Source organism: Danio aesculapii, chromosome 9 (assembly GCF_903798145.1).
Source record: "Danio aesculapii chromosome 9, fDanAes4.1, whole genome shotgun sequence".
NCBI classification, from domain to species: domain Eukaryota; kingdom Metazoa; phylum Chordata; class Actinopteri; order Cypriniformes; family Danionidae; genus Danio; species Danio aesculapii.
This window is the reverse complement of record NC_079443.1, coordinates 14,340,055-14,363,741: the sequence shown is the minus strand read 5'-3', so window position 1 is coordinate 14,363,741 and position 23,687 is coordinate 14,340,055. Positions and strand designations below refer to the sequence as shown.

Here is a 23,687-nt window from a genome sequence, read left to right as displayed (position 1 = left end):
CATTTAAATAATTTATAAAAATAATTAGTTTAAAAATCTTGAATGATATTAATGTTATGACGTTTTTCCGGAAACTTTCTACTTCTCTGTTTATCCATCTGACTTTACTATCAGTTTCTTTTGACCGCCCCCTGATTTTTAAAGAATATCACAACAGCCAACGCGTCAAGTATAAAAGCCTCGTCTGTTTCGTGAGGAGCGCGCGCAGTCAGCGGAGGTGCACGATGTGGTGCCAGGTGAAAGTATAAATCCAGCTTAAGGGGAAGGGCAAAGGGGTAGAATTGGGGTTGGGCCTTAGTCCCCTTAACAAATTATAATTTTTTGATTTATAAAATTAGCATATTAGCATAAATATCAATTGAAATGGAAGTATTTCTGTCTTTTTTTCAAATGTTTTAAAAACAAATTTCTGATTTAAACTAAGCCCCCGTTTACACTAATACATTTTAGTTTTAAAATGAAAACGATCCATGTCCACACTGGCATTTTACTCAGCGTTTCTGAAAAGATCAACACTACACCGCTGAAAATGCACATCACGTGACCACACACACACTCTGGCATGCGTTACAGCGTATGTGGACGTCTGAGCTCTAGGCAGTCTTTAAGCACACCTCCCCAGGTGAGAGAAGCGCACGTCAGACAGTTCATCAAGGGTATACCGCTGGACCCTAATCTCACTATAGTTGTTAATCGTGATATTTAATTCACCTTTGGTCTTTTGAATCTATTACTTGTTCTCAAGGATGTGTTTTGGCTAAGTGCAAAGATAAGTTAATACATTAATTTAAATAACAACGTACACAAATTCTGCACATTTGACTGATTGCTTGCCTTTATTTCCTATAATGTAAAAACATATTGTACGTTACACTTTTATATTGGCCATTATTGAATGTTAATCCTGATATTCAGCAAAAGACACAAGGGAATGTTTCTTATTTTTCAATGAAAATGAGAGGAGGAAGTTATGTTATAGGCTCCGTTTTGTTATAACTATGCATACAGTGAAGATGATGGTCTTATATGTAGCTACACGATGCCTCAATTTTTTGTGTCTGTTAAGTTGTTATTATCAAAATGAAAATAGTCAGTTCCTTATATCATGTTATAATTTTAATGTTAAGAAAGTGAAACAACGTAGCCAGGGTGATGTGAATGATGTTATAAAGTACACTGTTCATTCTGAAGATTTACCTGACGTGTCCTCGAGTTTGTTTTCCATATCAAACTTGTGAAATCTGAACTTACAAGGAGAGGATGCAGGACTGAACTTTGTGTATTTGATATTGAGAAAAAGGCCCAATTAAATCTCTGCATCTACACCTGCGTTCAGATGTCTCCATTTCCCCCATCCACACTGACACAGAGCAGCAGTGTTTTAAAACAAAAACAGCCTCTTAAGCGTTTCCAAAACACGTTTTCAGGGTTTAAAAACTCAGGGGTAGTGAGTAACCGGCGTAAGGCGTAACCGTAGCAAAACTTGTGCATTTTAAAACTAAACTTAGGCCTAAATGTTTCTGTTCTGATTCATCTGAGAGTATGTTTGGTTCGTATCTATTTAATGAATCACTGTTTTCAAACCGCTGAAGGAAATTCCTAGTAAAATGCTTTCATTGTCAATTCCATGTGTCTGCCAGCTGTCATTTCCATAAAAATGCCATTTCTTTCGAGCACTAGTGTTGGTGAATATTATATTATAGCTATGATCCTCTGCTCCCCAGATCATTGGGATTGGGCTGTGTGGAGTGTTTGAGCTCATCAAAGAGACCCGTTTCTCACACCCGTCACTGTGCTTACGGAGCCTTCAGGCCCTTCTAGATATGCTCCAGGGACAGCAGCCAGAGAGTTTTCAGACCGAACCACCAGATGTGCTGGGTAAGATACATTCTCTTGTTCAAATAAAAAAGTAACATGTAAGAGAGCATGTAAATTTACATTCTGACACCATTCTTGACCCTGCAGAGTCTCTGTTCCACCTTCTGTTGGAGACAACGGTGCGGAGCACAGGCATGAATGACCCCACTGGTCAGACCCTGACAGCGTTATCCTGCGCCTGCCTCTTCAGCCTGGTGGTGGCCTGGGGAGACACCGGCAAAACCCTGCAGGCTGTATCTGCTATCCTCACCAACAATGGCAGTCATGCATGCCAGACCATCCAGGTGAGTCAAAGTCTGTGTAAAGTCAAATATTACGATGTTTATTATACTGCCTTATATTGTTATACTTAATAATTTGTGGAAGTTAATCCACTGAAAGTATATTTGATTGTTAATCTTATATCAAAATCTAACCATTTGCTTCCACCTTTGGAGTGGCAGTTCTTCTGTTGACATCAACCTGAGGGCTTCCATAGCTACTGTACATCCTCAGCCACGCTCCCTACCATTAGTTTGCTATGAGGGACTGATGCACTAAAGAAAGCCTGCCCCTACACAGTATTCCTTTACAATTGGAAGTACATCAACATACGTGAATAAAAGTCTTGGCAACTTGCGATTGTCATTTGGAAAGGAGAGTATTCTGCTTACCAAGGCTGCATTTATTTGATCAGAAGTATTTCAGAAAATCAGAAAATATTGTTTTCTTGGTGAATGTAATTACTAGGGATGCCACAAGGCACAATATAACATTGAACCATTTGCTATGACCTCCACGGTTTTTCGGTTTTGAAATAAAATAAAAAAAATAGCGCCCTCCATGTTTTATTACTCTCTGAACGGGCTCTGGTGTGTTTAAATGCATGTTCATGCGCAACGTATTGTCCATTCCTCACTAGCATTTGAGTGCTTCTTAACAGATATGACTGTGTTTGGCTGTAAAGGTCATCACTTTAACTCTCATCTGAAAATTGCGCCTATCAGCTGATCCATCAGAGGATCTCTCATAGGGCTGGGTAATTTAGCCTAAAATCAAACTCTCTATCTATTAAGCATTTTAACTCCATTACGATTAATAAATGATTTATTTATTTATTTATGCTTAGTTTTGTACAGAAAGAAATATACAGCCTAGAAATATACTCTCATATTACAAGTGAGATATTTTTGAATGAAGTGTGCATTACTTGATTTGTAAAAAATTTAAGGAAACACACACTATCTACTATCTATGATTATTTATTGAACATCAACGTTGAACAACTGAAATTAAAACACACATTGCCTAAAACCAACAGTCACGTTTTTCTTATCAAAAAATTTAAATTAAATAACTTGCACTTTTGGAAACAAAATTATTTATTTTCAAAGTTTCGAAGTATAAAATAAGCAGTATCTCTTCTAAATAAAATAACTCTTGTATATCTTGTAAGTAATATTTTAAACGGTGCATTTCTTGAATCTTCGGTAAAGAAATATTTGAATGTAAATAATAGTTTTATTGTAATGGAATATATGCCGTCTCTGGTGCCACTTTTAATCATTGTCAATGTAGTGCAAATGTGCGATATGTAGTTACATTTTTTGAGAGGTGCATAACAATGAGACAGCATGAAGGCTGCACTGGACCACACCTATGCATTCGACATAGAAGTATAAAGTAGCCTTAACAGAGCAGGGTCATGTGACTCCACACACAGTAGGGAAAGTAATTGAAAAAATTGACCTTGGATTTTAGGTACTGAATGTGGATTTCGATTTGCTTTTTTAGTAATTGTTCATCCCTAATCTCTCACATAAAGCTGTGAGTTTTTGCAGCGCAGCGTTTTTTTTCTGTTGGTTGCGGTGATACAGAGTATCCCCACTACTCCGTTACAAGTTGAAAGTGTTTAGCATATTATTTGTTGACAGTTGTGCCGAACGATTTGCCTTTGCTTGTTTTAGCTGTTGTGAGATGAAAAAAGCAGCGACAATTAGTGTTATTTTTGAGCTAGCCATCCAATTACAGTGGAGAAGAGGCGGGACACCACTGTGTTTGGATACTGACCCTACCATCTGAATGTCGCAGCTTAAATCGAGACTCATCAGACCAGGCAACTTTTTATCAATCTTCTATTTTCCAATTTTGGTGAGCCTGTGTGAATTTAGAAATCAAGGCAGTTGTACCCACAGAACTGCCACTCACTGGATATTTTCTCTTTTTCATTCTCTGTAAACCCTAGAGATGGTTGTGCGTGAAAATCCCAGTAGATCACAAGTTTCTGAAATACTCAGACAAGCCTGTCTGGCACCAGCAACCATGCCGCGTTCAAAATCACTTAAATCACCTTTCTTCCCCATTCTGATATGGTTTGAACTGCAGCAGATTGTCTTGACCATGTCGACATCCCTAAATGCATTGAATTGTTGCCATGTGATTGGCTGATTAGAAATTTGCGAATAGTTGGACAGGTGTACCTATTAAAGGTAAGTGTATATATTTGTTTTGTAGTTTAGTAAATTTTTTTGCTTGGCAAGTAAGGTAAAGGTTGTAGTCTGTTTTAAAAAGCTGCCTTCCATCTGAAGTAGGGATGACAGCACATTACCTCTCATCAATCAGTATACGATAGCAGAACTGAGGCTGCATGTGGAGGTCAGCAATTGAGTTGCCTGAAAATGTCAAATCCCTCTGATTTCCTGTCCTTATTGTATAATTCTGTCAACGCAGAGTCCCTCAGCCAATAACTCCCATCTTCTGCATGATTTGCATCTGTTAACTTTTACCCCATTATTTCAGTCGTTCTAAATGCTCTCTATTAATAATATCACACTGGTTTTGACATCGGATAAGTACATTTGTTGTTGCCAAGGTAACTACAACCTAATTGGAGCATGAGTAACTTGCATAGCTTGCATAAAGTGTGATATCTGATTTGTCGCTCTCTGTTGGTTTACAGTGCACAAGTCTAACTTGAAGTGATTCAGAATTATACTGGAATGGGTATCATTAGGTTATTAGGTATCAGTAGATTATTATCTGTGATGCTTTTTGTGGAACCATGTTTTGGCTATTTGTTTGCTGTGATGGATGACTCTCTGTTGACGTATTTAAATAGCTGATACGATGTGTGCAGTTGATTTAGTTGTAAGACTTTAGATGATGTTCCATTAGTTAATGTGTTTGCTAACATTAGCTAAATATGACTACCTGACAAAAGTCTTGTTGTCAATCTCAGTTGTAAGAGCAACAAATGATAACTTGACCATTCTTCTAGTTAATCATTTGGAAAAGTGGCAGATGGTAGATTTTTCAGATGAATCATCTGTTGAACTGCATTCCCAATCATCACAAATACTGCAGAAGACCTATTGGAACCTGTATGGACACAAGATTCTCAGAGAAATCAGTCCAGTTTGGTGAAGGAAAAATCATGGTTTGGGGTTACATTCAGTAGGGGGGCGTGCGAAAGATCTGCATAGTGGATGGCAACATCAACAGCCTGATGTATCAAGACATTTGTGCTGCTCATTACATTACAAACCACAGGAGAGGGCAAATTCTTCAGCAGGATAGCACTCCTCCTCATACTTCAGCCTCCACATCAAAGTTCCTGAAAGCAAAGAAGGTCATGGTGCTTGAGGATTGGCCAGCCCAGTCACCAGACATGAACATTATTGAGCATGTCTGGGGTAAGATGATGGAGAAGGCATTGAAGATGAATCTAAAGAATCTTGATGAACTCTGGGAGTCCTGCAAGAACACTTTCTTTGCCATTCCAGATGACTTTATTAATAAGTTATTTGAGCCATTGCAGATGTATAGATTAGGACTGCAACTAACAATTATTTTAATAATTGATTAATCTGTCGATTATTTTTTCTATGAATCGGATAAAAAAAAAAAAAAAACAAGACAAGCATTCATTTCCAACCCTTCATTCAAAAACAACTACAGTCTTTAGAAAGTGCACAAACATGTTGCTCTTTGAACATGCCTGAGCTGTTATAATAATAATAAAATAAAAAAACTAAGTAGTTTTGTCCTGTTTTCAATCCAAATGTGTAAAAGAAATTTTTCTTGTCTAGTAATCCTGATAAAAAAAATTTTTTTTTTTAGATATTTGGACTGGAAACAAGACGAAATGACTAATTAAGAATTTTTTTTTTTTTTTTTTTGCAGTGCAGCTATACATAACTACAGATGGAGAAATGAACAAATCAAAAAAGTCGAGTAATAAAAACGTGTCTTTAGTCTTGCAATGCAAACTCTATCTCTGCTGCTTTACTTCTGTTATTAACCCTTTCACTGGTGAGTTTAAAAGATTCTATCTGGCCCCGGGAGTGAGTCTTGCTAGGCGATCATTATTTTAGAATGTTCACCCTTAATGTTTCCATGGCGACGCGTCATGTTTTTTACATGACACACCGCAGCCACAATAGAGCTGTATGACAGATTTATCCCTTTTATTTAATTTTTTCCATTTTAATTCAACATTCACATGCTTGCTCATGTCATCAACTACCTGATTTCAAATGTACATAAACGTTGTTGTTCAAAAGACGATATAAATCATCTTGATCTGTAACGTGAGATGGGCATCGACATGTTTACTTGAGGCCGCGCTTTTGCCTCATTCATTAAAGCGGAATACACAGGATTCAGCATGTAAATTCATGAGTTACTCCCCAAAGACATGCAGGTGGCTGGTGAAATTAGAGAAAAATACCTTTAAATTTATAGTTACTTTCACTATGTGTATCTGATATGAATGATACACATCGGCAAATTATATTTGAATAGATTGTTAGACTTCCACAGACTTTCTTCTGTGTTTTACCAACTCTAAATGTATTGTTTTACTAGTACTTGTGTGTTTTTACATGTCTATTTCATAAAATAAGCATTGGGTGGTTAAAACACTGCATAACTGTGATTATATGAGAAGTCTTTCTCTGGCACAGCGACAGACAACGCGCCAAAGCTCATTTTAAATTTTTCAGTTGCTGCTGTAAGGGTTAATGAGCTAATGCTAACTTGTCATGCTTGTCAAGCTGAATAAAGACTAAACACCAGCACCAGGGACTTTACGTTCCTCACTTCAAAATGGAACAGAAGTACGATTCTGTAGTGATTTACCATGCTGTTGAACTTCCTTCCTCCTCATCCCTGTTTATGAGGTGCCAAACTCTGCATCAGTTCGCAAGGGAGACCGTGTTCACTCCGCTTTATGCTGAACTAATGTTTTTTTAATATTCAAACGTCCCTGCGTCACGTGACACAATGAATCGATTATAAAATTAATTGACAACTCTTTTGGTAATCGATTTTTATCGCTTTATCGATTAGTTGTTGCAGCCCTAGTATGGGTGCAGTCCTCTAAGCTCATGGGAGTCATACACAATATTAATAATTTTTTTCCACTGCACCATGACTTTAAATTCTATACTGTACGCTATTTCTGTTAAGTGACAAGACTTTTGTCTTAGCAAAGTCAGACCTTACTGTCCTAATTAAATAATTAAAAATCAAGTAATGATCATATTTTATTTTGGTAAAATAAGCATATAAGCCACTTCTGATACCAAATGATCAACTAGAAGTCAAGTTATTATTTGTTGATCCTAAAACTTGGATAGGCGACAAGACTTTTTTCAGGTAGTGTACATAAAACATCTTTACTTGCATTTTATTTCTATTTGGAAAAAGTTAACAAATGGATTTCCATGAAGCGATAATTAAATCATGGATTGGAGTTGACTTACTGACATGGGTGGTTTGAAGCTATTTTAAGGTAACATATTTTAAGGTATCTAGCAATACCTTGTCCTGATGACTAAGTGTGCTTAATCCTCTGGAGAGCTACAGCAATAAAACGAAATGTCATTATTGACCGTAGAGTCATCTAAAGCAATTACATCGATGTTTTAGTATATCAATAAACCTCTTTGTCATGTGTTGCATCGCTCATTAAAGTGCCTTACTGTCATCAGCTGAACTTTGTTGCCGGCTTTGCAAAGACATAAATATCAACATCGATATTGAACCGGGAAAATTATAGTATTTAATTTGAGATGGCTGAAGAGGGGCTTGCTGTCCTTGTGGTAAATGATTTGGCACACTCAGCAAGTGCAGGGAGGGGCTGTATTGTAACATCCCATAGGCATAAGAGAACATCCATGGTTACCATGTTGTTATCATTGTGCTGTGAGGTTTGCCATTTAAAATGGCGTAACATTTCAAAATGTAATTAACTGAATGAGTCCTGTCAGTGAGTCATTACTACATTTGATTCAAATCTATTATTTGTATAATGATTATTTTGAGGCTCTTTGTGCCTGGAATCCATCAATCAATCAATCCGTCCGTCCGTCCGTCCATTCGTCTGTCTATCAATCTATCCATCCATCCATCCATCCGTCCATCCATCCATCTATCCACCTACCTATCCGTCCTTCCGTCTTGCTACCCATCTATCTATCCATCCATCCATCCATCCATCCACCTATCTGTCCATCCATCCGTCTGTCTACCCATCCATCCATCTACCTACCTGTCCATCCATTCCGTCTACCCATCCATCCAGCCATCCATCCATACATCCGTCTTTCTACCCATCCATCGATCCATCCGTCTACCTTCCTGTCCATTCATTCCGTCTACCCATCCATCCGTCCGTCCGTCTATCCATCCATCCATCCGTCCATCCATCCATAAATCTACCTACCTATCTGTCCATCCGTCCATCTACCTGTCCGTCCATTCTGTCTACCCATCAGTCTGTCCGTCCATCCATCCATTAAAAAATTGGTTTTCATTATCCACTATTCTTTTTTTGGTCTGCATCAAAGTACATTATAATTAAATGAAAGGTTTCATAAGGATTGGAAACAAATCAATAACATATCACTTTTACATTGTCCCAATCAGTATATTTCTCGTACATTTATTACTGTTCTATTCTTAAACAAATTAAATAATTGGACCATTTCTTATAAAATAGGTTTAGCTTTGTCTTACATCTCCAACAAAATGGTGTAGATTTTAACCCAAACTTAAACAGTCTAGAAGGAGTATACTGTATAAGGCGAGTTTTTTTTTTTTTTAATTAAAATTTTTATAAAAAACTACACGCATATACCTATTTGTTTAGTTAAAAAAATTCTCAATTAAAAAAAAAAATAAAAAATCCGTGCTTTATAACGATGTAAAGGTACACTGGAATCACAGGTTGGTATGTACCCCTGTTTTGGCATCACGGTTTGGTACAACAAGAGTACCAAAATAAAAATAAACACCAAAATTAAAAATAAAATTTTATAATCAGGAAACTAATTAGGAATTTATAGTTCAAAAATTAATCTCAGCCCTTCCCTAAAACAATGGAAAAACAATAATTATGTATTAAATTTAAGATTCAGTAAGCTTCAAAACTGCTCCGGTTTCCCCACAGTCCAAACACATGCCGTATAGGTGAATTGAATAAGCTAAATTGGCCATAGTGTGCGAATGTGAGAGTGTATGGGTGTTTCCCAGTGTTAGGTTGCTGCTGAAGGGGCATCCGATGTGTAAAACAAATGCTGGATAAATTGGCGGTTCATTGCGCAGTGGTGACCCCTGATTAATAAAGGGACCAATCTGAAAATAAAATCAATGAATGAATGAAGCTTCAAAACTGAAATCTCTTTTATTGTCATGCTGTCAGTTTCTGAGAAGTTGACCAATCTGAAGAGCTCGGAGACGGGAATAGTGTTGTGTGCTTCTGTTTACATGTAGAAAGTTTTCACAACACCACGAAAAAAGTGGAACCACTTGGGATCGCTGCTATGTCGCGTTTTCAGACAGAAAATTACGTTCTTTGTTAATATGTTCTGTATTTGTCGTGAGAGCAAGTGAACCAAAACGTGACCAACGTACCGTGATGATTTGGGACATATACATGTACCTTTACAGCCCTACTGCTTCACTATATGTTGCACTATATGCAGCAACATGAGAGCTGAGCACCTGCGGGCCACATTTTAAAGAGCCAGATGAGAACCTTGACTCTACTGGTTCAGACAGCCCAGGTGTCCAGATTTTTTAATTGCACTGCCAAAAGTTATTTTAAATTATTCCAGGTAGTTTGAAGCAAACTGTGGTTCAACCTAAAGAAAACACTTATTGATCCATCTTTACCCTAAAATAGGATATAGAATATATAGGATATATAAAATATTTCTAAGTTACATTTTATAGCAGAAAAGATGTAGATGATCAGCACTTGTGTTAGATAAAGTCCAATTTGTCTTTTGTCGTATGCACTTTTTAATGATGTCTTAATGCGAAGTGATCCTGGAGAATGCACTGTATTGGATCTCACTTCAGCTATTGATACTGTTGATCTCTGTATGTGAGTTTAGAGCAAGGGTCACCAAACTGTTCCTGGAGGTCCGGTGTTGACTTGAAACACCCAGGCAGGGGTGTTGAGGCAAGTTGGAGCTAAACCCTGGAGGAACACCGGCCCCCCAGGACCGAGATTGGTGACTCCTGGTTTAGAGGCTTAGACAGCAGATTGGAATCTCCGGAACAGCCCCGATTTGGGTTTTCCAAACATTTTCCAAAATTATACCTCATCAACAGCAGTCCTGTGGGGTTCCCCAGGGCTCCATTTTGGATCCATTGCTTTTTGGTCTGAATTTGCTGCCTCTGTGTCATCTGATAACAAATTTTGAAGGAATTTGCTATTATTGTTATGCAGATGACATTCAGTTATATATTTCAGTTATATAGCCTGATAAAATTACAAAATTGTTCACTCTTTATAAACTCTGTATGAACACCATCAGTCTGGATGTCAAACAGTTACTTACTGTTAAAAAATAGGAGCAATTATTTCTCCTACTCTAATATGGTGGACAGTCTTGGTTCTTTATCACATACTGTTAAATATCCTCTTTAAATTTTCATAACTTGTTCTATAGGAATAAATCTAATAAAATAAATACATGTTTTGTTTTATTAATTAAAAAAGAACTTGTGCTCAGCATATGAGTTCACTCCATATTGAAAATGAATATTTTTATCCATTTCTCAGTGAATATAGGCAGTGTATTTTGGTGCATTTAAACAAAACAGATTTATTAAACATATTTAATATATATATATATTTTTAAATAATATTTTAGTCACCAAACATATTTAGAAATCGAAAGCTAAAACATTTCAGCAAAATTTGTAACATTTTTTTTGCTTTTAAAGTTTAGACCAGGGGCGTTGCTAGACATAAAGCTCTACTGGGGCACGTGCCCCGATTTAGTAAATATATAAATCGCACAGGAATATCAGTATATTAATATAGGCTTTGCTAAAAGGCTGGTCAAATGTCTTTTTTTTACAGAAGCTAACAGACGCCCAAGCTGCGACCACGGTGATGAGTCAACAAGCGCATATATTTTGACTTATTTAAAGTAGGCTATAGGATATAGCATATAATAATTTCGTGTAAAGAAGTTTCTAAAAAATGTAGGCAATATATCACAGGGGTTTGTGTTGCAGCAATAACAGTGGAGCATTATCCTTTTTTTCCCGTGGAGCGAAACAAACACTGCACAGTTGTGTAGCGGATGGGGACGCACAAAAAAATACAGTTCATATATTTTTTACAAATAACACATTTCGTTTTGTACAATTTGTATCTTAGTTTTTGTCGTCAGTAATCTACAAAATAAACAAGAATAAGTAATAAACTTTGAGGTGAAGCGATGTGCCTCAGGGCCTATCTACTGAAAGGGTTACCTACAACCTTAACGTCCCTGCTATGTAGCGCATATATAGCATATATTGTAACCCTTTCAATAGATAGACCTCATCAATGACATATTAAGCATGGATATTTAAAGGATAAGTTATGCTTTGCGCTGTGAGATGCGTCCATGACTTTACACATTAAAGTAATAATCAAGTGTGCGCAGGTTATGTACCTTATGGAGTCACTCTCTTAATATTGGATATTTAAAAAGCATAAAACGCTGTTATGAAACAAACCCTCTTATATCTGCTGGTGCTGCTATTAATACGCAGATCTCGATTATGCTGGTGCAGCAGTTAATACACGGTTCAGGTAATCAAAAAGCCAGCTCGCCTACATGATGTTTAATTATGGGTGAGTCGCAGGTGGAGAAGTTCAATCATTGGTTATGCAGACCACTTTGCCTAAAATATCAAAAAGTTCAAACGCTTTGATTAAACTAAAGCGAAACTGACCGATCAATGGAAGTTTGTCATAAAGAGTGATAATATAGGCTGCTCTTTTAATTTTGATCATACAGTTAACAAAGATTCAATATTCGAAACTATATATTTCATTTTTATTTTATTTATATTACAATTGTATTTAACAGACCAGTTTGTGTTTTGGCCGCGGCATATAGCGGACCCTGAGGCACATCGCTTCACCTCAAGGTTTATTAGTTATTCTTGTTTATTTTGTAAATAACTGACCGACAAAAACTAAGATACAAATTATACAAAACAAAATTCAATCGAAGAATATTTTTCTTTCGACGAAAATATATATAATTAATAGATATTTTTGTGCGTCTCCATCCGCTACACAACTGTGCAGTGCTTGTTTCGCTCCACGGGAAAAAGGATTTAATTAATGCTCCCGTAATTGCTGCTACACAAACCCCTGTGATATATTAGCTACATAATTTTATAAATGTCTTTACACAAAATTATTATATTCTATAGCCTATAGCAGTGGTTCCCAAACTGGGGGTCGCGACCCCTGCGGGGGTCGCAGAATAATTTCAAGGGGTCGCGAGAGTTATTTAAAAATTGTGTAATTTTCAGTGATTATAATAAATATTTTTCAGTATTACAAGTGAAAGCTAATATTTTCAGATTTTTAAAAAGATATTACTGATTTATAAAGTATTTAGGACACATTCGGGCAGAATGCATCTTTGTACTTGGATCGCAGCGCTCAGGAACAGTTTAAAACTGTTGTCATGTCAACTTGCCGCAGTAAACAAAGCCTTCAACGCTTGCCCCGCCTTCGCGCTCTTCTTATTGGCCCACTGCTCTAAGAACTGAACACGAATGATTGGTTAAAATCAGCTGTCAATCACTCAGTCAACGCCTCCTGTCTTCAGATGACAGGAGCTACAACCGCGAAAATGTAAAGCGCTGAAGACGAGAGAAATGAAAACAACACTGACAGATTTTGTCTTAGAAACACCTAAAGCTACAAATATTGGCACATCTGATTACTGATCATGTGCTGAATGTTAATCCACCAGCTATACTTATTGAAGAGTGGATAAAAGACCTCCATTGGCTTCAAGTCTGCTATGAAAATAACTAGCATTCACTGTAAAGTCTGTGGGATATCTTTTGGGATATCCGTCTGTGTATCTTTTGGTCACTCAATTATGTTATAAAAATGTCTTTTCTTGTGATAACGGGATTTCATTAAGACATATTTTCCTCACGCATGCATATTTATTTTTTGCTTGTTAGTTTTGATTAGTGTTGATTTTCAAATGCAATAAATCTGTTTATAAAACTTGTAGTAACAGTGCGATAATTGGTGGGAGCCACTAAATTTTGGCTGGTGCGTCTACATTTTTAAAGTTAGAAGCACCAGTGTTACCAAGCAAAAATGTTAATTTTGAGCCCTGTAATCTATAGTAAATATAGTTAAAATATTGTGAACAGCTTAAAAAAAGCTATTTTTATTGTTTGTATATGCTTTGGTAGTGGGGGGTCGCGAGTTCTTGACGATCTTACAATGGGGGTCGCGGGTTTAAAAGTTTGAGAACCACTGGCCTATAGCCTACTTTAAATAAGTCAAAATATTTGCGATTGTTGACTCATCACCGTGGTCGCAGCATGCGCGTCTGTTTATAGCTTCTGTAAAAAAAGAAATTTTACCAGCCTTTTAGCAAAGCCTATATTAATATACTGATATTCCTGTGAAAGTTTGACACTGTAAATTAAACTGCGGAGAGTTTAACTACTTCACAACACTCAGTCACCTGAACTCAGCGCGAGGGCGAAGGAGAAAAGTGCAGCGCTGAGGTAAAATTATATTCTCAAGTCATAATCTTTAAAATAATTATAAATTATAAATAAAAGTTTTCTTATTATTATACATTATTTTTCTATACATATTATTATTCTTATATACATATTATTATTCTTCTAAATAATCTTAAATGTAACTGGAAAACAATGTTAAGAAGCCTGGAGTGATGCTAAGATCATTTAAGAAATTACTTTTGCATAAATATTAATTTCATTTTAATGAAATTCTATTGACAATTCAATAAAATACAAAAAATAAAATAAAATAAAGATGTGTTATAGGATTATCTGTAGACTTGACACATGGCAGATAATTAGGTTTGTTAAGTCTTACCTCCCTGACTCGTCATGCCTTCTTTTTGCATCATACAAAAAAAATCTGAGGAGGCATGCTTAGTAAGATCACCATCATATTGTTTAAACTTTAGTTTTGTCCACTTGCAAAACAAAAAAGCTGTTATGCTGGTTTTACAACGAATGAGCGGCGTGTAACAAACAGGTAGCCGTCTTTTTTGGTGCGCATGTTTACTACCGGGGCTCTCAGAGCCCCATATATACATAAATATATGTACTCCATATATATATATACATATATATATATATATATATATATATATATATATATATATATATATATATATATATATATATATATATATATATATATATAATATATATACTATATATATATATATATATACATACATACATACATACATACATACATACATACATACATACATACATACATACATACATACATACATACATACATACACATATACATACACATATACATACACATATACATACACATATACATATACATATACATATACATATACATATATATATATATATATATATATACATACATACATACATACATACATACATGCATACATGCATACATACATATACATACATACATACATACATATATATAGTTAGAGATGAGCAATTCCATGTAAATGTCAACCTGTGTTAAAACAGTGCTTTAAAAAATACTCAAAATTGCCTCTGTCAATGTTTTCAAACAATTATATTTGATTTACCAAAGTCACACAATTTCACGTCCGTCATATCCATAACAAAGCTTTTTCCTCATAAATGCAAAAATGTAAAATCTAATAAAATCAATCATGTTTGTTCCATAATTAGTCAACTCTTATCCTTTTGAGTAACATCATTTCTTTTGGGTTGTGCAGTTTAATTCACAGAATTTCTACAAAGTATGTTGTATACTGTAAACTTGCAGACTTTTTTTGTCACATACCTAACGCATGTTTATTTACCTAATTTAAAATAAAAAAATTTTTTACAGATTAATATTTTTCTGCTCCCATAACTCTGTGGCTTGTTTTGAAAAATGAGATGTTTCAATATAATGTAACATATACTTCCTCTGTCAATTTATGTATTGAGATTTTACTGCAAATGTCACATCCATAACGCTGGAATTGCTCAACTAAACTAATACTGAAACGAATAAAAACTGAACTAAAACTAAGCAATTTCAAAATATAGAAACTAATAAAAACTACTAAATCTACCGCTAAAAACTATTTAAAACTAATGAAAACAAATAGTCAAAACAAACAAAAACTAAAACTAATTTTAAACTAACCTTGGTTTTTGTAGTAGTAAGTTGTTTATTAAGTTTTTTTGTTAGATAAGCTCCAGATTTGGTTTCAGTACAGACTAATTTAATGTATGTGCACATATATAATATTGTACAGCTTCCTATTAAAAATCTGAATTTAAAAGATAAATTTGTTAGGAGTGTACTTGAATAAGCTGAGCACTGTATTTGACATAAGTTTAGATACCAGTGAAATGTTGTCATTTTGTCATCATTTACTCACTCTTGGCTTGTTTCTTTTGTTCTTTTGAAACACAAAAGAAGATATATTGAAGTATATTGGAAGCTTTGGCGGAAATATGGTATACCGCGGGATCTAAAAATGGCAACGGTGCCAGTTTCAGTACTGTTATACCGTCATGAAAACAATGCACTTATATAGGAGACAAGTATTAAATATTATTTATTTAATTATTTATGCGTGATTGTCATCATGGGACAGTGTGGAGGAGAGAGAGAGAAGTGAGATAAGATGGCGAGTCGCACACCATGTGACTTGGTCTCAAAAAAGAACACAACCTCTGCAGTTTGGCAGTATTTCGGGTTTCGACTCCACGAGAAGGAGATGTGGTAAATACGAACGAGAGGTCTGCATTCCAACTGCTGTACCATGGAAGCCGCGAGACCCGACCAGATTTCTTGCGGTGCGGGAAGAAATTTCTGAATAAATCACGGGTGCGGTCAGTAACTCATGGTGTAATTTGAATGGGAGCGGGCGGTCTAACAATAACGCTTATATTGACTTGCATAGTATTTGTTTTTGTTTTTATAGATATCAATGGTGACAGGTTTCCATCAATCTTCAGAATATCTTCTGTTGTTTTTAAAAAAGCAAAACCAACTTAAAAAAGCAAGCTTAAGAAAATGATGATAGAATTGTCATTTTGGGATGAACGAACTCTGTAATGGCATATGTTGCAAATTAATTTGAAAAAGTGGTCTACAAATATGCAGTGAATGTACTTTTCCACATTTTTACAGTAGAATTAGAATAATACAGCCTAATAATACAGCATAATACAGACTGAAAAGATCTTGTCATAGATATTTTTGATATGCAATGGCACATTTACATAACCATGCGTTAAATTTTACTACTGACATCAGATGAACTGGAGAACAATGTCCAGCTCATTCAGTCAAACTGAAGTGGATTATTTGTGGCACAACCTTGTGATACCAAATGACGAGAAGTGCCTCCTACAGTCTCACTTGCATTTTATACACATTAGAACAAGGATTTGCTCACATTTTACAGTATTTGTCAAAGTGGCTTAATATTTGTTGCTCACAAGATTGTCCACTTAGGTTTTTATCAGTTATTACTCTTATAGCATGACACATTTTTATGACTACACTGAGTTAAAGTGATGTAAAGGAACAGCTGCCCTTGCTAGAGCTATATTGTTATAGTGATTCTGCTTTAAGTCCAAATTGGGATGAAATGCTGAACTGGTAAAGGCTTATATTTTTATTAGTGTTTTGCTATTCTTTTATTAATTACAATTAATCAAAATGCAGATTTGATTTTGGCCTTCAACGATTATATAAAACAAGCATCATATCTCTCCCCCTTTTACAGCAGTTCACATTCATTCCTTTACAAAGCTCAGTTTCACGTGGGAATCAATGAAATCATATAACATGACTTTTGCATCATGAGACGTGCCTCATTTGTTGAAGTGTATTCTATTCATTTATGTTTTTAAAAGCACGACAGAGAATTTGTCCTGTTCTTTGCATGTTTTGAGCCTCAGAGAGCTTATCATTATTAATCAAATAGCATAAGACAAAGACTAAATCATTCACTGAATCACTGGCTGAAGGACTTTTGTAACTTTTTCCACAGTTTATTCCATATTTAATTCTTTTCTTTTTTTTTCAGAATTTTATTAACTTTTTTTTTTTTTTTTTTGTGTGCCATTCTTTTTTTGATGTTGAGAATTGTGAAATTATTATTATTTTTTCAAACCTAAAGGTGTATTAACAACTTTTTTTTTTAACCGGAATTTGATTGATTGACTGATTTCATTCATTGATGGATGGATTGATGGATGGATGGATGCATTGACTGATTGGATGGATGGATGGATTGATGGATGAATTGACGGAATATTGATGGATTGATTTGTATTGGTTGACTGATTGATTGATTGTGTTGATGGATGGATGGATAGTTTAATGGATAGTTTGATTGATGATTGACTTATTTTTTTACTTTGTCCCATTCTAGATTGATTGATGGATTGATTGATTGATTGATGGATTGATGGATGGATGCATTGACTGATTGATTGATTGGTTAATGGAATGATTGATTGATTGATTGATTGATTGATGGATTAATGGATGGATTGGATGGATGCATTAGCAGATTGATTGCTTGATTTATGTATTGGTTGACAGATTGATTGATTGATGTATTCATTGATGAATGGATGGATTGATTGATGGATGAATGGATAGTTTAGTGGGTGGTTGGATGAATGGATGGATGGATGAATGGTTGGTTGGATGGATGGATGGATGGATGGATGATTGACTCTGTTAGTTTTTTTACTTTGTCTCATTCTTGATTGATTGATTGGTTGATTAATGGATGGATTTGATGTATTGATGGATGGATGCATTGACGGATTTATTGATGGGTAATAAATTGACTGATTGATAAATGGATGGATTAATTAATGGATGGATGCATTAGATGGATGCATTGGCGGAGTGATTAATTGATGTATTGGTTGATTGATTGATTGATTGATTGATTGATTGATTGATTGATTGATTGATTGATTGATTGATTGAATGGATAGTTTAATAGATGGTTGGATGGATGAATAGATGATTGATAATTGACACTTTGTTAGTTTTTTTACTTTCTCCCATTCTTGATTGATTGGATGGATGGATGGATGGATGGATTTGATTGATTGATTGATTCATGAATAGATTGATTGATTGATTGATTGATTGATAGATCAATGCATAGATAGATTTATGGATGCATTAATGGATTTATTGATTGGTTAATGGATTGATGAATGGATGGGTTAATAGATTAATGAATTGGATGAATGCGTTGGCGGATTGATTGATTGGTTTATGTATTGGCTGACGGATTAAATGACTGAATGGATGGATGCATGGATAGTTAAATGGATAGATGGATTGATTAGATGGATGGATAATTGACAATTGACTTTTTATTTTTATTTTGTCCCATTTTCGATTAATTGATTGATTAATGGATTTGATTGATTTATGGATGTATGGATGCATTGATTGGATTTATTGATAGATGGGTCGATATATTGATGAATGCATTGACGAATGATGAGTATTGATGAATATATTGATGAATGCATTAATGGATTGATTGATTGAATGTATGGATTAATTATTGGACGAATGCATTGACGGATTGATTGATTGATTGATGTATTGGTTGACGGATTGATTGATTGATGTATTGATTAATGAATAAATGGATGGATGGATGGATGGATGGATGGATGGATGGATGGATGGATGGATGGATTGATTGATTGAAGGATGGATGGATAGATAGTTTGATGGATAATAATCATGATTATGTTTTTTCCATAATCGAGTAGCGCTAATTCATGAACTATCTGACATGACTGTATTTGTGCAATTAATAGGTTCCAACAATCCTGAATGCACTACAGAGAAGTGTGCAGGCGGTTCTGGTGGGGAAGATTCAGATCCAGGAATGGTTCGGAAATGGCATCAAGCGAGCCGCACTGATGAACAAATGGGTTCTGAAGGAGGTGAACATCGATGATGACGAACACTGTCTTCTTCAAACAGATGGTTCCTTTCTTTACCTGCTCTGTAAAGATGGCCTCTACAAAGTGGGCTCAGGATACAGTGGCACCGTTCGGGTGAGCGCATCTTTTATTTACCTTATCATCCAATGCAGTTTAGAGATGTTAAATATCATAAGAGACTTTAGTGATTTTATTAGTATCAAATTATCAATTAGTAAGACATAATCATTATTAGGTTTAACATTTAACATTTTCAATCATGTTAACTAAACTGAACCTTTATTACCGGTTATAGCATAAAATTTACATTAATGAACATGAGAAAATAAAGGAAACTTTTATTTTGAAACAAGTTCAAGTTTAATAAAATGCACAACTTCTCATGTAATGATTCAGTCAATGTTCAAAGCTAGAAAATAATTAAGGTAAATTAGAAACACACTGAAATTAAAATTCCAAGCCAAAACCAAAAATTCTTGCTGTACTTTTGGCTAAAAACTGAAGCCAAAAATGCTTTGTAATAATAATTATTATTTTATTAAATAATATAAAGTAACATTTTAAACATTTTTATTTTTAACTCAATAACTTAAATTGATTAAAAAAATAATAATAAAAGCTGTTGATTGACAGTAAAATCTTATTGACAGTGAATGATTCAAGAGGTGTCATTTTACCAGTCTTGCAATAGCGCTCTTGCAAGCAGCAGAAACAAGTATACAAAATAAAAATATCCTGCATTATTTGGGCCGAGTTTTCTTTTCCGATGAGCATGTGCGGTACATGCATGAATACTTTATGTATATGTATACATGAACAGAAAAAAAATGGATTGAAATGAACAAGTTTCATAACATAACGCTTTCTGCATCCTGTGTGAAAGCAACTTCACACTGTACAGTGGATCCAGCATGCTAAATGCCTTGTTTTTTCTCATATTTTCAGTCATTTTCTTTTTTGGTCGATGTTTTTAAGTGTAAAATGTATCCCTAATGTAATTGAACAGGAAAGTTTCATTCAGAAAAACTAACACGAGAAGACAATTTTGCTAAACATTATTACTTTTATTACTTACTTACTTATGCTTTTTCTAAATTCGTCTTCATTATTTAATGCTTATTGAATAAATCTGTAATGCAAAATACTCATTGAAATTGTGGCTTTAATAAGTTTTGTGCAACAACAAATTATAGTAGAACCATATTAAATTAAATAGGGATAAGCCACCTACATTTTTTAATTCTATCATCATTTACTCACCCTTTACCTCTTCTAAACCTGTTTGAGTTTTTGTATTCTGTTAAGCACAAAATAAGATATTTTTAAGAATGTTGGAACATGGAAACCTGTAACAATTGGCATCCATAGTAGGAAACACACTATGAAAATCAATGTTCTTCAGTATGCCTTCTCTTGCCTTCTAAATAGTATAAAATGAAGGCATAATTTTATTTTAGGGTGAACTATGCCTTTAAACTAAATGTTTATTTTCAAGTTAAAATTTTTTTTTAAATAATTGATTATTTAATTTAACTTCATTTTCAGTTGTTGTTCATTTACTTTTGATGATGTAGATTTGAACATTTCTTCTTCAGGAAGATTTGTGAAGTTGTGTATATGTGTGTAATGCTGACGCAGCAGGTTGTTTATCATTGTGTTTGTGTGCGTGCTAATAAGAGACTATCGATTGCAGGGCCATGTATACAACTCCACATCACGTATCAGGAACCGTAAGGAGAAAAGGTCATGGCTGGGATTCGCCCAGGTATTGACCTCTTGTTTTATAAGAATGTTTTTTTTTCTTGATTAACTGTCTGCTTTTATAATGTCAGCATACTCAAATACTTGTTGTACAAGTTGGATAATCAATGTTATCTCATGAATATTACGCTTTAACCTCTTACAACAACAGAAACATAATTCTTTCATTTCTGACAGCCTTTAAAGAAGTTTGCTGTGATTTATTTACAGGGTTGTTTGCTATATCGAGACATGAACAGTCACAACATGGCAGCCATAAAGATCAACCCAGAGACTCTGGAGCAGGAGGGCACCATCACAGTGCCTGGTACAAACACCTTTCTTACTTGATAGTGCTTGCTAAAGGCAGGGCAAATAATTTTTTTCATTCAAACAATGAATTATTGAATCTGAATAGCGACTAGACTTCATTTAATGCCATCTACATAGCAATAGACAATTGTTAATATGAAGAAATGTAAAGTAATAATAATAATCTTCATGTGTAGAGCATTATCTTTATTGTATTTAAAGGGCACCTATGATGAAAATCATCTTTTTAAGCTGTTTAGACAGAACTATCTGTAGGTATAGTGTGTCCACAGTCATATTGGGGTCATGTAAACACAATAAGTTTCTTTTTTTAATTTCCTGATGTTAAAATAGGATCCTAATCCTTACCGTTTTGAGGCTCACCGCAACGTGGCTTAGGAGTGTTGTTTCCCCGCTCACCAATTTGATTGACAGTCACGTATTAAAATGTCTCAGTAGTAACGTGCATAATCATGTCAACAAGACAGGATGTGCGCAAAGCAGCCGGGATTAAAAGATCTGTTCAGCTCTCTATGATCATCAGTCATCTTCAAATGTGATCAAGAATGAGTTTTACAAGTTTGAAACATTATAAAACAATGCATGTTTGTAATGAATTACAGCGATTTGACCGTCTTTATAACCACAGCCGCATGTCAATACAATTATAAAAGAAGACGCTTCAATCCCTGTTTGTGGACATTAAATCAGGTTAATTTTGTTTATTAACATAACATAAATCCATAAAGCAGTGTATATTAACATGTATCCTGTCACATTTGCGTACAAAAACAGTGCAAAGTTAAATGCGCGATGTGTGTATGTGCGTGCGGGTGAACTTTGAGACGTGATTGTGTGACTCATCATTGCAGAAAGGCTTATATTAACTCCACAACAAATACATCAAATAATCATTGAGAAAGTTCTTACTGTAGTATTTCTCACAAGCGTTACGTGAGATCTGCTTCCTTCATGTCTGTCACTGTGCTATTTATCTGACGCAGCCGGAGATTGAGGCACACTCTGACAGGCACATGGGAACGGTGGGCAGGGAGAACTAGCATTGAAGGCACAGGCAACAAATACAGCTACATTGTGTTCAAAGCAGAAAATTCCAATATTCTGAAAGATCTAATAAATAATCTGATGGGTGTTTTGAGGTGAAACTTTACTGACACATTCTGGAGACACAAAAGATTTATGTTAAATCTTAAAAAAGGGGTAAAATAGGTGCTCTTTAAAGCTTACGTGAACTTAAAATAATGTTTGTATCAGTATGTTTGTTTTAAGGATATTTATAAACTTGTCTGCCTCAAAAGAGTGTTAAAATCTTTATGTAGAAGATATACTGTAAACATCCAAAATTTGCAGTTTATCACTTTCGCCTAAACGGATCAACCATTTTTTTTTTACATCACTTCATACTTTAGTTTCTCATCAAATCTTCTGACCAATCAAATTCTTTAATATCCGAGATGTCCCCCCCTCTTCAATATACTTTTCGATAGCTTTTCGTTTGATGTGCTTGATCTCAACTTGATCTCACTGGGAGAGCTGTGATAAAAATGTTATGCGATTGGCTGTTTCTTTAGAATAGGAGGGGCTACTATATGTCCTGTTCCTGTCTTCATGTTTTAGTTGAGATTACGTCAAACTTTGAATAATAACTACACATTTCAAAGCACTTCCCTTCACTTAAATATCACTCTGTCTTACCCAGGTCTGCAAGCAGATGGACAGAACATCATATTCACTGATGGAGAATATATCAACCAGATTGCAGCCTGCAAAGATGTAAGTATTTTTAATTATTGGCTGTGGTTTCACTCTACTTTCTTTGTCAAAGTCAGCTTTATTGATAATTCTGCCAAATGTACATACATACAGACAATTACGCTCAGACTCTGGGTGCATACAAAAGACAAAAACACTACAAGAACAATGTAACAATGTACAATAAAAACAAATTATTTTAGTGAAAAAAAAAGTTGTTGTTGGTTATTCCAAAATGTAGGCAGCATTGTATGTGTGCTTCTGGGTGAAGGAAATCCCCTAAAATGCATTGTGCCTAGTAAAACTACTTGGTCCTCAATGGCAGACAAAGCAGGATGTTTTATTGAATTTAAATAGAATTCACTTTGTGCCATACTTTTGTCAGTAACAGGTATACTTGCCAGTAAAAAAATAGATAATAATCAACATGGATGATAAAAACAAATGTTTCACGTCAGCATATTCGACTACAGTGGTTGAACCGATCATAACCCACATGG

The 23,687-nt window shown here is 34.9% G+C and overlaps 1 protein-coding gene across 17 annotated transcripts in view; it reads left to right on the top strand.

Annotated features, from left to right (window-relative positions):
- The window catches only part of mycbp2 (MYC binding protein 2), a 239,118-nt gene that overhangs the window by 38,275 nt on the left and 177,156 nt on the right, over positions 1 to 23,687 (top strand). For all 17 annotated transcript variants that reach the window (XM_056464968.1, XM_056464976.1, XM_056464962.1 and 14 more), the window contains exons 4-9: positions 1,725 to 1,878; positions 1,966 to 2,162; positions 19,234 to 19,476; positions 21,056 to 21,127; positions 21,334 to 21,430; positions 23,135 to 23,208. In XM_056464968.1, coding sequence (XP_056320943.1) covers positions 1,725 to 1,878; positions 1,966 to 2,162; positions 19,234 to 19,476; positions 21,056 to 21,127; positions 21,334 to 21,430; positions 23,135 to 23,208 — 837 coding nt within the window. The remainder of the gene's footprint in view (positions 1 to 1,724; positions 1,879 to 1,965; positions 2,163 to 19,233; positions 19,477 to 21,055; positions 21,128 to 21,333; positions 21,431 to 23,134; positions 23,209 to 23,687) is intronic.